This window comes from Akebia trifoliata, chromosome 15, assembly GCF_017979445.1.
Source record: "Akebia trifoliata isolate Shusen 1 chromosome 15, ASM1797944v1, whole genome shotgun sequence".
NCBI lineage: Eukaryota > Viridiplantae > Streptophyta > Magnoliopsida > Ranunculales > Lardizabalaceae > Akebia > Akebia trifoliata.
In genome coordinates, this window is record NC_141389.1 from 19,277,591 (window position 1) to 19,291,235 (window position 13,645).

General features: G+C 38.0%; 1 protein-coding gene across 1 annotated transcript; it reads left to right on the forward strand.

The window, feature by feature from the left end:
• Window positions 1–683: 683 nt before the first annotated feature.
• Window positions 684–12,823, forward strand: LOC147384514 (putative methyltransferase PMT11). Its single transcript, XM_086425502.1, is given in 10 exon segments — window positions 684–1,118; window positions 1,121–1,605; window positions 2,517–2,666; window positions 2,762–3,032; window positions 3,705–3,815; window positions 9,542–9,701; window positions 10,348–10,605; window positions 10,727–10,849; window positions 11,845–11,922; window positions 12,128–12,823. Coding segments are annotated over 10 exon segments (2,070 nt in total). The 5' UTR covers window positions 684–892; the 3' UTR covers window positions 12,336–12,823.
• The last annotated feature ends 822 nt before the right edge of the window (window positions 12,824–13,645 follow it).

Sequence of the window (13,645 nt, forward strand, 5' to 3'; positions counted from 1 at the left end):
TTTTGTATCTCGAGGAGATTGGCTTGAAATCTAGCAGGGGAATCCTTGGGATTCGTGTTGGATTTGGGGGCATGAAAATTTATATTAAAATGATGATACTTTTTAAAGTGAAAAATTAGTACGAAGTAATTCTCTTTTTATATAAGTTGGCCTATCAATGGATAGTTAAAAGTTTGAATTCGTATTCAAAATTTCAGATATTATACGAAAATTTGAGGGTTTTGCTTCCACCAATAGTTTAAGTTTTTATTTTAATTTTTTATCAATAAAAATTTTATTTTGTTATTTGTTCATGATTTCTTGAATTTTTGAAGAACATCAAGGGATTTTTACCATTTGAATTCAAATCGAATATTGTTGGATATCCAATATATTAATCGAATTCAAATTCGAATATCGATTCTAAATATCCATCAGATTTTGTATTTGAATTTAGATACCAAAATTTATTTTTGGATTCGAACTCAAATATAGGCATATCCAATAAGATTAGTATCCATTGACCTATATACAAGTAAGATATTTTATACAATCGGATCAAACCACGAACCGGTTTGAACCCATTTGACTGTTGAGTCGAACCCGGTAATATCGGCCGTTCGGGTTTCGGTCCGGTTCGACTTACCCGTTGACACCCTTCTTAGGCCCTTACCAGTCAGACTTTTATCAGAGACTTGTGCTTCAAGAGCAGCGGAGATCAAAATAATCTGCCACGTGGATTTCAGTAGTCATAAAAAAAACATGGAATTTCCACCATCTGCTCTACTTGTTGACAGTGGCAATTTTAACTTCAACTACACTTCAATCCGACCCTCTTGAGAGAGAGAGGAGAGAGAGAGAGATGATCCAACTCTTCTAACCATCACTATAACAATTGCAGAGAATTACAGGCATGAAGAGCTTCAACAATGGAGCTTTTCTCAAATCCTTTCTCTTGCTAAAGATATTAGCAATCTCTCTAATCTCTTTTGCTTTCTTGTATTTAACCAATCATTGGTCTTATGGATACAAACAACTCATCTTCTTCAACAACCAACAATCATATGAAACCTCTTCGATCTCCATCTCTCCCAACATTAACAACACAACCTTCGGTCTCTCCCCCCTTATTTCTAACCAAAACGACTTGCTTTCCAGTCAACCCTAACTTCGAATTCCTCATCACCAGCTCCATTAACGCAGAATTTCAAACCCTCTCACCGGCCTCCCTTACTCTTACCTCCTCCACATTCACCGCCACCGCCACCTCCTCCAGCGACGGTGGAGAGGTTTGGGATCGTTGATGAGAATGGGACGATGGCGGAAGAGTTTGAGATTGGCGGATTTGATTTGGATTTGGTTGAGAATTGGGGGAATGAGACTGACGTGGAGGGAAAGAGGGGGAATTCTAGGGCTAGGGTTAAGAAATTTCCGCTGTGTCCGGACCGGATGAGGGAGTACATCCCCTGTTTGGATAATGTGGTGGAGATACGGAAGCTGAAATCGACAAAAAAGGGGGAGAATTTCGAGCGACATTGTCCCAAGGAAGGCCGGGGCTTGAATTGCTTGGTTCCTGCACCTAAAGGTTATAGGACTCCAATCCCATGGCCGAAGAGCAGGGATGAGGTATTAGAGTTGTTTGTTTTTGGTATATGTGAATTATTAGTGCTATTTATTGTGTTGTTCTGTCAAACTGTTTTTTTTTTTTTTGATGATTAGACAAATTTTATTAATCAAAGAAATCAACCAGTTGAGATAACCAGCCGCAATACAAGAAAAAACAAGATTACAACTACACCGAGCACAATGTAGTTTGGTTGGTTATATTCGAGCATTTGAAACTATGATTAAAGTTTAAAAAGGCCATGTACAACACTTCTTTCAGAACAATTGTGTGGGAGATACACTATCACTCCATCTGGACTGATCATGTGGCACCAATCTGTGCAAATCTCAATGTAGGTATGATCTAGCACAAAATAAAAGAGGTATATTAGTGTGTATTCTGATATCTACTGGAGCCATCTATTATGCCACCTAGCATGATTTGGTTTTATCTGGTTAAAGAAAGAATCCCAATAGGGAAAGACTCTTAGAGGAGTTACCTTATTTGGATAAATACTTATTGTGCAATTATTGTTCGATATTAATTATGATTTATTATATAACTTTAAAGGACCTTTGTCTTAGTTTATTTGAGGGGAGAGAGATATGAGTTGGAAAAGGGATTTGGAAAGGGAAGACTTAATGGTTATCGTGTAACAGGAAAATGCATGTAACAATGGTTTTCAAAATTATAGTGGAATGTTTCTCAAGGAGCTTGGGGACATAGTTGTTGGATTCCATGACAAACCCCATAAAAACCTCTTGTGTTCTTCCTTAGTGCATTTTTTCCTTTTTATGTATTTGATTGACAAAGGAACTCAGGAGATCGATGTCATCCTAATATTTGCTCCCACGACAACGCTTTCCTAATGATTTATGGTTGAAACTTGAAAGGATAATTTGTAATTAGCATTACTGACATGTCATAACAGGTATGGTTTACCAATGTACCCCATACACGTTTGGTTGATGATAAAGGGGGTCAAAATTGGATTTTGAGAGGGAAGAATAAATTTAAATTTCCTGGAGGCGGGACCCAGTTTATACACGGTGCAAAAGAATACTTGGATCAGATTTCAAAGGTTTGTTTGCATTTTGAATCGCAAAATTGGTAAGAAAAAGTACTCATCTTTCTCTTTGTAAAGTTTTGTGCTCATCTTTTAACCTGAATATGCAGATGGTTCCTGATATTGCATTTGGTCAGCATACTCGTGTTTCCTTGGATGTTGGATGCGGAGTTGCAAGTTTTGGTGCTTATCTGCTTTCGCGTAATGTGGTCACTATGTCCATAGCACCAAAAGATGTTCATGAAAACCAGATTCAATTTGCTCTTGAACGTGGTGTGCCTGCTATGGTGGCAGCTTTTTCAACACATCGCTTGTTGTATCCAAGCCAGGCTTTTGACTTGATACATTGTTCAAGATGTAGAATTGATTGGACCCGTGATGGTAAGTCTTCTGTTTCATAATTCTTGTTTGTAGGAGTTCTGGTTATTTTAAAATGGTCCAATAACTCTTGTTTTGGAAATATTAGAGTACCAACATAGTCTACCTTAGTTTCATTTATGAAGTTTGTAAACTTGGTCCTTTCATTTTCAGTATTGAGCACAATAGAATTAATAGAAGACACACCTTTTATACTGAATTGAATACAGGAAGAGGACTCCTTCAGATGGCCCCAAATTTTTGGGATGAGGCTTTGATGATAATGATATCTAAATCTATGATGTAATATTGCTGACTTGTAACTTTGTTTTCTTCTTGTTTCTGGGTTGGTCTTCTTGACCTCCATTTTTCAAGTTTAATAAATTTTTCTTTATTTATCAATTTTTTATTTAGTTTATATTATGTGGTGAACTATTAATACTCCCCTCAGATTTTGCATTTAAACTCAATTAGAAGTCTCTTTCAATGGTTTTTTAAATCAAAACTAAAATTGCTAGTGTTTGATTGTCAGATCCGGCGTTATTAGGCATTTGGTACTAGGTATATTCTTTTATTTCTCCAAATATTAGGATAAGGCGTCGATGATGATGATGATACTAGACATTATTTTGTTTCTTTGCTTGTTTAGATATTTGATACTAATTGTGTTCTTTTCTTTATTTTGCTTTTGGAAAGATGGAATTTTGCTTCTTGAGGCCAACAGGATGCTCAAGGCTGGAGGATACTTTGCTTGGGCAGCACAGCCAGTTTATAAACATGAAGAGCCATTACAAGAACAATGGAAAGGTGTTACAATGTGAACTTTTTTTTCCCCAATTAAAGCTGTTATATATCTGTTAAATAAACCTATAGGGTAGTCTTTTCATTTGTTTTATTATCTTATGTAATACTTAAGCCTCATTAGGGCTTATGAATATTAATTAATCTTTTCTCTCTGTTTTAACTTGGTATCAGAGCTCCATCGACCTTCATCTTCTTCCTCTTCTACACCAAACTCAGTCGACCATCTCTAGGTAAAAACAACTCCCTAAAATTCTTGTCTCCATTTTATATCACCTCTACGGGGGTTCTCTGCGAATACTCATGCGATAGGGAGTTTGAAACACATTCAAAGCCTGCGATCAGACTGTAGTTGTAGAAACGATGCTGTATTCACAGTAGTGATAGCTGCGATGACCTGCGACGCTCCTGTGATGACTTGCGACAGTCATCTTGGCATCGTTTGAACCTTACGACCTTCAAATCAGTTGTTTTAGGTATAACGACACCCACAACAACATCGTACAGGTCTTATGACGCTAGGAAGCTGCTGTGTGAGCCCTACGATTACAGTAGGAATTTCGTTTTGAGCAAACGACACCATCAGGTGGCTGTTTGAGTTGTTTGTTATCACAACAACTGATTTTTTTGCCCTCTGCGATTGTAGTAGGTGCCTGTTGTTCTTCGTATCACAGCAGGTGACCTATTTTTCAGTAAATAACACCAACCCATTCCTTGAAAATTACAACAGGTCAACATTTACTGTATTTCGATCATCGTAAGGGGTATATGAGGTTTTTTAGTAGTTATTGGGATACCTACGGAGGCTTGTGATTACAGCAAGGTGCTGTTCTAACAATGATTTTTATCGATTTTTTTTTTCTGATCGTGTATTGTCACCGTTAGGATGCTGTGGTCACTCTATCCTAGAGAGTCGTGCCCTCATCGTACTTGAACTATCTTTTAACTAAAGTACTCGGATTATTTGATGGCCTCAGAGACTTCTTCTTCCTCCATCACTGGTAATAGTAATGGATTGGGTGGTTCTTCTTCTCACTCAACTGACTTCCCCGGTATTCAAATTACTACAGTAAAATTAGATGGTCCGAATTATCTCCTTTGGGCACGATCAGTTGAAATGTTCATTGGAGGGAAAGGGAAGATCGGTTACCTCACAGGGGCGGATAAACAACCTGCACAGACAGATAGTTCTTATCCCATTGGTTTGCTAATGATTGTATGGTCCGTTCTTGGCTGGTTAATTCTATGCAACCACACATTGCAGCTGGCTTTATGTTTTCTTCAACAGCAAAACAGATTTGGGATTTTGCAAAAAGTATCTACTCGCAACGTTAGAACAACGTTAGAATTTTCAACTTGGAGTGTGAGATTTCTCGTCTTTCACAAGGAGACTCTTCAGTTACTACCTACATATCACAACTACGTGCTCGGTGGGAAGAATTGATTTTTTATTCCTTGTCCTATGCCTGGAAGGACCCTCTTGATGAGACATTATATTCGTCGATTCTGGATAAGAATCGGATTTTTCAGTTTCTATCTGATCTCCGGGATGAGTTTGAGTATGCGAGAGTTCATTTATTGGGTATGGATCCATTTCTGTCTCTCCAGACAGTGTATTCGTATGTTTTGGCTGATGAGAGTCGTCGTGTGGCTATCTTACCTCATTCTTCGGGAGATCACTCCGCTATGCTTGCTCGCCTATCCTCTCCACAACCCCTTAGTGGGTCTATGCTACCCGTCAATGACATAAGTGTGATCATTGTGGAAAGTTAGGTCATGTGAAGGCTCGCTGTTATGTACTTCATGGTCATCCTAATCAGCAACGTAAACAGTCTCAACGATCTTCAGCTCATTTAGTTTCTCAGTTGACTATTGATTCAGCACCTCTTTCCGTTCCTACATCCTCATCAGACTCGGTATCTCTATCCCAAGCAGAGCTTGACAAGTTCAGAAAATTCTTCAATCAGATAGAGACTTCATCTCAGCCGGTTTCTACCTTCGCTCACTCAGGTACCTTTGCATCTGCAAACAGTGTTTCCACCACTTCCTCACCATGAATCATTGATTCTAGTGCCTCAGATAACATGACCGGTATGTCCTCTCTTTTTCAAACCTATAGTGTATGCTCTGGTCATTGCAAGGTTCGCCTAGCTGATGGTTCCTTGTCTTCCATTGCTGGTCAAGGTCTTTTACCTATTACATCATCTTTATCCTTAACTAACACACTACATGTTCCTCAACTTACTACTAACCTGGTGTCCGTTAGTAGTCTTACCAAAAACTTGAACTGCAGTGTAACATTTTATTCCTCTCATTGTGTCTTTCAGGATCTGGAGTCGAAGATGATGATTGGTACTGGATGTGAAGTGAATGGATTGTATCTCCTGGATGTTCCCGGTTCTCCTAGCACCCATTCTGCTTTTCAGCTTAGTAGTTTTAGCAGTCAATCTAATAAGGCTCTTGTAATGCGTTGGCATTTACGCTTAGGCCATATTTCTTTTGGATATTTGAAACACATGTTCCCTAATTTATTTAATAATACCAATGTACTTGATTTTTCTTGTGAGATTTGTCAATTAGCTAAACATGTGCGTTCTTCTTATCCTATTAGTATGAATCCTACTACACCTGCTATGTTTGACTTAATTCATTCTGATGTGTGGGGTCCTTCCCCTGTTACATCTACTCTTGGTTTTCGCTATTTTATCTTGTTTATTGATGATTACAGTCGTACCACTTGGGTTTATCTTATGAAACACAAGAGTGAGGTTTATGGGATCTTCAAGTAATTTCTTACTATGGTTCACACCCAATTTGGTCGTACCGTTAAGACCTTCCGTTCTGATCATGGTACTGAGTACACCTATAGTGAGGTCCTGAAACTTTATTTAGAATCTGGCATTGAGCATCAAATGTCCAATGTTAAGACCCCTCAGCAGAATGGCCGATCAGAAAGGAAAAATCGCCATATTCTAGAGTTAGCCCGTGCCATTTCGATTGGCATGAACGTGCCCCAATTCTATTGGGCTGACGCAGTTCTTACTGCTGTTTACCTTATTAATCGGACCCCCTCCAGTGTTCTTCAGTTTTTCACACCCCTCTCTAAGCTCTCTCCAACTCGTCCCGTGTTTCCACTTCCTCCACGTGTTTTTGGGTGTGTCTGTTTTGTTCAAATTCTTGACCAAAATCGTTCTAAACTTGACCTTAAGGCCGTCAAATGTATCTTTCTGGGTTATTCCTCTACCCAGAAAGGATATCGTTGTTACCATCCTCCTTCTCGATGACGTTTCATTTCTCGAGATGTTTCTTTTTTTGAGCATACTCCTTATTATAATGGGTCCGTTGGCATTCAATCTGAGTGGTTTCCTCTAGATTCACCTGATGATCATTTTTCTTCTTTATTTTCCTTCCCTTGCCTGTTCCTCCTTCTCCTCTCCACGTCAGTTCGTCCTCTACTCCTTTGCAGGTTTACTCTCGACGTCCACGTGATACTACCATCACTTCTATGTCCGACCAGCTCGCCTCCTCGCCTCCAGCTCTGCCTCTGTCTGTTCCCTGTGATGATCGTCCTATTGCCACTCGTAAGGGTAAGCGCACGTGTACTTATCCTATTTTCAATTATATATCTAACTCTGCACTATCACTTCCTATCAGAGTTTTCTTGCTTCTGTTTCTGCTGTTTCTCTTCCTAATATTGTTGCAGATGGTATTGCTCATCCTGAGTGGCGCACAGCTATGATTGAAGAGCTGACTGCTCTTGAAAAGACTCAAACTTGGGAAATTGTGCCTCTTCCGCTTGGAAGGAAAGCTGTGGGTTGTCGCAGGGTATTCACGCTTAAGCATAATCCGGATGGTTCCATTACTCGTTATAAGGCCCATCTGGTGGCCAAAGGTTATGCTCAGACTTATGGGATTGATTATCAAGAAATTTTTGCTCCGGTTGCCAAGATGATTACCATTCGCGTTCTCCTTTCTGTTGCTGCTATCTGCGGATGGCCTCTTTTTCAGTTAGATGTCAAGAGTGCTTTTCTCAATAGCGATCTTCAGGAAGAAGTTTATATGGTCCAACCTCCTGGGTTTCTTCCTTCTGCTTCTCCTACACATGTTTGTCGTCTTTGCCGGTCTCTTTATGGTCTGAAGTAGTCTCTTCGTGATTGGTCTGAGCGCTTCACTATGGCCATGCATCAGTTTGGTTTCCATCAGAGCTCTGCTGATCACACCTTGTTCTTGCGTCACTTTCACGGCAAAACTATTGCTCTGATTGTGTATGTGGATGATATTGTTTTTACTGGAGATGATGCCGATGGCCTTACCGAGGTCAAAACTTATTTAGGCCGTCAATTTGAGATTAAGGACCTTGGACATCTTTGCTATTTTCTGGTTATTGAGGTTGCACGGTCCCAGTCTGGTATATTTATTTTTCAACGTAAGTATGTTCTTGATTTACTCAGTGTCTCTGGTCAGTTTGGATCTCGCCCAGCTGATACTCCTATTGAGCAGAATCACAGGTTGGCTGATTCTGAGGGGGAGTATGTGTCAGATATTGGCCAATATCAGCGTTTTGTGGGAAAATTGATCTACTTGTCTATGACTCGTCCTGACATTGTCTATGCTGTTAGTGTTGTAAGTCAGTTTATGCACTCGCCTCGAACATCTCATCTTGCTACTGTTTATCGTATTCTTAGATACCTTAAGGGATGTCCTGGTCGAGGTATTTTATTCAACAATCATGGTCATCTTCGCATTGAGGCATGGACAGATGCAGATTATGCTGGTTCAGTGACTGATAGACGGTCTACTTCTGAGTATTGTACTAAAGTTGGTGGTAACTTGGTAACTTGGCGTAGTAAGAAGCAGGATGTGGTTTCTCGGTTGAGTGCTGAGTCAGAATACAGAGCCATGGCACTTGGAGTATGCGAGTTATTGTGGCTCAAAATCTTACTAGTTGATTTATGTCTTCCTGTGCCGGTTCCCTTCTTACTATATTGCGATAATAAATTAGCTATTAATATAGCTGCAAATCCGGTTCAGCATGACAGAACGAAGCACATAGAAGTTGATCGTCATTTCATTAGAGAAAAAATAGTTTCTGGATAGATTTGTACTCCTTTTGTTCCTACTTCTCAACAACTTGCTGATGTTCTTACTAAAGGTGTTAGTAAAACCTCCTTTGAAGATGTCTTGTCCAAGTTGGGCATTGTTGATATCCACGCATCAACTTGAGGGGGAGTGTTAAATAAACCTATAGGGTTATTTTAGTCTTTTCATTTGTTTTATTATCTTATGTAATACTTAAGCCTAATTAGGGCTTATGAATATTAATTAATCTTTTCTCTCTGTTTTAACTATATCTTTATTTAATCCATTGTAAATCCGAAGGCTCATATTCTTTATTTTTGAGAGATTCTATTGCCACGCCAACTTTTGCTAACGCCACCCCAATTCATACGTAAATCACCAAAGAATTAGCAGATAGCTTGGGGTGGAATTAGTAAAAGTTGGTATGGCAATAGAAGCTCTCTTATTAAATACCCTTTTCATTATCTGATATGCATATCCAGCATCCTATTCACTTTGTTTTCAGTCCATTGCCTAACAAGGGGCCTTTGAACTACATGAACCAGATAAAATCAAATTGCCAAAATTACATTCAATTTCACCTTGTTCATGATTGAGTTTCGGGCTATAATTTCATTTGTCTGTATACTTCACATGGACTTACTCATTTACAGGGATGGAGGACCTTACTAGACGTCTTTGTTGGGAACTTGTGAAGAAGGAGGGATATATTGCTATATGGCGTAAACCTTTAAACAACGTCTGTTATGAGAATCGTGATGCTGGAGTCCAACCTCCACTATGTGAGCTTGATGATGATCCAGACAATGTTTGGTATCTTCATTACTGTACATGTTTCAGTTGTTGGGAATTGCATATAAGTTCAATAAATTCTGGATTATTTTTTTATTATAAAAAAGAAGGGAAAAAGAACAGAAGTGATTTACACTTGCATGAATTTTCTCAGTTCTTGTTCATTTGTGGAATAGAAACATTTCTTAGTAAGATTTTAAGCCTTACTAAGGGCCGTTTTGCTCAAATGGATTACCACATCAGAAATCCAGCACCACAGTCCTCTCAAGTTTCTTTGAAAAACTCAGATCCCAAAAAAAAAAAAAAAAAAATTCAGAAACAGTTTCTTTTGAGCTTGATCCATGGTTTTGAAAATGGATGGCTACCAAACTTTTACATAACTCCCAAACTTAAAATTGAAATTCAGCGGTGCAAAATAATTTTTTTTTTAAAGTTCATAGAATATTGTCCTGTACAACCCTGAAGCATCGGATCATGTTTTTGGATGCCACAAGGTGAGCCCAAGGACCCTTAGTGAGGGTGAAATCCTTACTTAGTAAGGCTAGTCAAACTCTTGGTGGAAATACTGCTTTCTGTCAGGCCCAATCCAGCTTGTCTACCTAAATAAATATATAAATTAAATTAAATGATAAACAGTATTAATAGGAATGACTCATGTTTTTTGTAGGTATGTTAATCTAAAAGCATGCATCAGTCGACTACCTGAGAATGGATATGGAGCAAGCGTCACTGCATGGCCTGCACGCCTATATAATCCACCAGATAGGCTCCAGACCATACAAATGGACGCCTACTTGTCTAGAAAAGAGCTCTTCAAGGCAGAATCAAAATACTGGAATGAAATAATAGGGAGCTATATTCGGGCTTTCCGTTGGAAAAAACTAAGATTGCGAAATGTGATGGACATGAAGGCTGGTTTTGGAGGGTAATATATTTATCGTCCTTTCATGCTGGTCCAGTTTTTTAACTTCAGAGTGTTTTATAAAAGTTAATAGGTCATCTTTTTATTTTTATTTTTATAATTAGTAACATTGTCATTATGGCAGATTTGCAGCAGCATTAGTTAATCGAGAGATTGATTGCTGGGTACTCAGTGTTGTTCCTGTTAGTGGGTCCAACACCTTGCCTGTTATATATGATCGGGGACTTCTTGGAGTTATGCATGATTGGTATGGACTATGCATCTTTCACTCTCTTACGGTTTTTTTGGGTCTCTATGTTGAATAGGTATGAGATGAGTAAAGTTGTATTTGGTGCATGAAATTCTTATTCTGAGATGTTTCCTTTTGTTCTTTCTATAACTGTTTTTGTCAACCAACAAACTCATAATTAAGTCTGTCAAAACTGACATTTTCAGGAAAAAAAGAATTATTTTTATAGATTAAGAATGAAAAGTTTGTGTTGTTTGGTCACATTTCTTCAAGAGTGTTTTATACTAGAATGTTTTTTGGCAAAAAACAATTCTAGATTCAGAACCAAGTTTTATAAAATTGTTATCAAACAGCTTAGGTTTTGAAACTGTGATTTGGTGTGCTGCATTCGTTATAACACATTACATTAGCTAATGCAACAAGTATTATTTTCATTCTTGAATTATACATTCTGAAAATTTCCATTCCTAGAAAACTTCAGCAATGTTTAAATTTTTTATAGGCACATTATGTTGAGATGGATGAGTGGTAAGATTAGGAAAGATAAAATTAAAAATGAATTTATTTGAGAATATTTAGTAATTTGTTGGGTTATGCGACTCAAGAAATAACACATGATCCCAACTGTGTAAACGCAAAATCCAATGGTTGAAAATTATCCTCGAGATTAGTATTTTTGGGATACCCATAAAATCCCAACCGCTGGATGTTGTGCTTACATGGTTGGGACCGTGTGTAATTTCTTGAGTCAGCAGATCCCAACCCTTTAGGAATAACTCCAATAGTAGAAGAAAATAAGAACAAGTTGTTTGAGATGGTTTTGTATCCATAATACCCCCAATGATAGGGACTGGTTTGATACCAGTCATCATTGTATTTTGGTGAGTTACCATTGCTAGGATAAGTTAAAATTTTAATAGTTCACACATCAATTCTCATACATTTGATTTCTTGCTACTCCAACGATTGTGGTGATTTGGATATAATGAGATGCCTGAAACTTCCTACCTCAGGTGCGAAGCATTTGATACATATCCCAGAACATATGATCTATTGCATGCAGCTGGCCTCTTCTCCACTGAACGAAATAGGTATCTCAGGATTTTGGTTTCCATTTCCATATTTTTCATCCCTTTTGTTTATGTTTATGTTTATGTTTATTAATAATTAATTTTGTTTGGTTTCCAATTTGAGGATTTAATTTTAAGTTTTCGAAGATGTATCATTTGTATATACTATGACAATTCATGTTCACTCATCCTCTTTTGTGATCACTCTCCCTGAATTCTGCCACAGATGCAACATATCTTCAATTATACTTGAGATGGATCGGATTTTGAGACCTGGTGGACGTGCATACATCCGCGACTCTCTATCCGTCATGGGTGAAGTTCAAGAGATTGCGATGGCATTAGGGTGGCATGTCAAGCTTCGTGACACGGCAGAGGGCCCCTATGGAAGTTGGAAGCTTTTGATGTGTGAGAAACGACTATTGCGTAGTTAAAGCTTGAAGGACACTTATTGATACAAGGGAAAATCAAGCAGACAGAAAGTAATGCCCTCTCTACAGAATCATGAAGACACAAAGTAAAGCCCTCTCTACAGAATCATGAAGACAGAAAGTAAGGACACTTGCAACTATTTTTCTGTTGTTTCCTTGTAAATTTACATAGTGATTACCAGGATGATTCTTGGGCTATTTCTTCCCATTCTTTTGTTCCAAGGTTTGAAATCATTATTGTAAAGGCTTTAACGGTGGGTGTGTGTGGGTGGGGTGGCTCATGGCTGGCATTCTTGTCATTGTGTTACGATCCAAAATTAGGATGAACCTTCACATTTTAGTAACTAGTGTGGAGTGGGTCCGATTGAAACAGGGAATCAAACCAAATTGAGAGCTTTGGGCTAGTTTAGTTCGGTTTGGAACAAGATGTGGTTATGTGGTTTGGTTTGGTTCTGAGTTGAGAAAATGGAGAATCGCTCGGTTCTCGGTTCTCGGTTCAAGGCTTGTATAGAACCAAACTCTTTTTAGATGGATAGAGCAATAGATTTTATTTATCGGTAGATTAATAACTTATTATATGAAATTTCATGTTTATTATTAATATTTTTAATTAAAAATATGTTGCTTCCAAGCAGGTATATAAGATATTGACAACTCATAGAATTGAATTGAACCTAATCAATCTTAGTTCGGTTTGGTTTGGTTTGGTTCAATGCTATAGGAAATTCGTTTGGTTCTAGTTCTTATTTAGTATAATCGACTTATATCGGTTCGATTCTGATTTAATCCTAAATTGAACCAAGGTGCACCCGTATGGTCAACTGTGCATTTAAGAAAAGGTAAATTACACTTTGAACCCTGTAGTTTGGCATAATTACATGTAGATCTTTTAACATTTTGATAATTGCACTTACCTCCCTTTTCATTGAAAGTGTTAAATTTCAAAAGTTATTTTACTATTTTACCCTTTTATTTTATCTATTTTTATTTTTAAAAGAATAATGGTGATGTGACCTTAAGATTGTATCCCCACATCGCACATCCGCACATGGAAGTGTATAGAAGTATGATGCTTTTCATTGAGACACGAGTGGTTCCTATTCACTTTCACGACAAGATGTGCGACACGAAATACAAGCTGGAGGTCACTCCAGCACAACTTTTCTTAAAAATTGTTCCTATTCACTTTAACGACAAGATGTGCGATACGAAGTACAAGCTGGAGGTCACTCCAGCACAACTTTTCTTAAAAACACCAATTTTTAACAATAATTAAAAATCACCCATCTACACACACACTCTCCATCGTATGA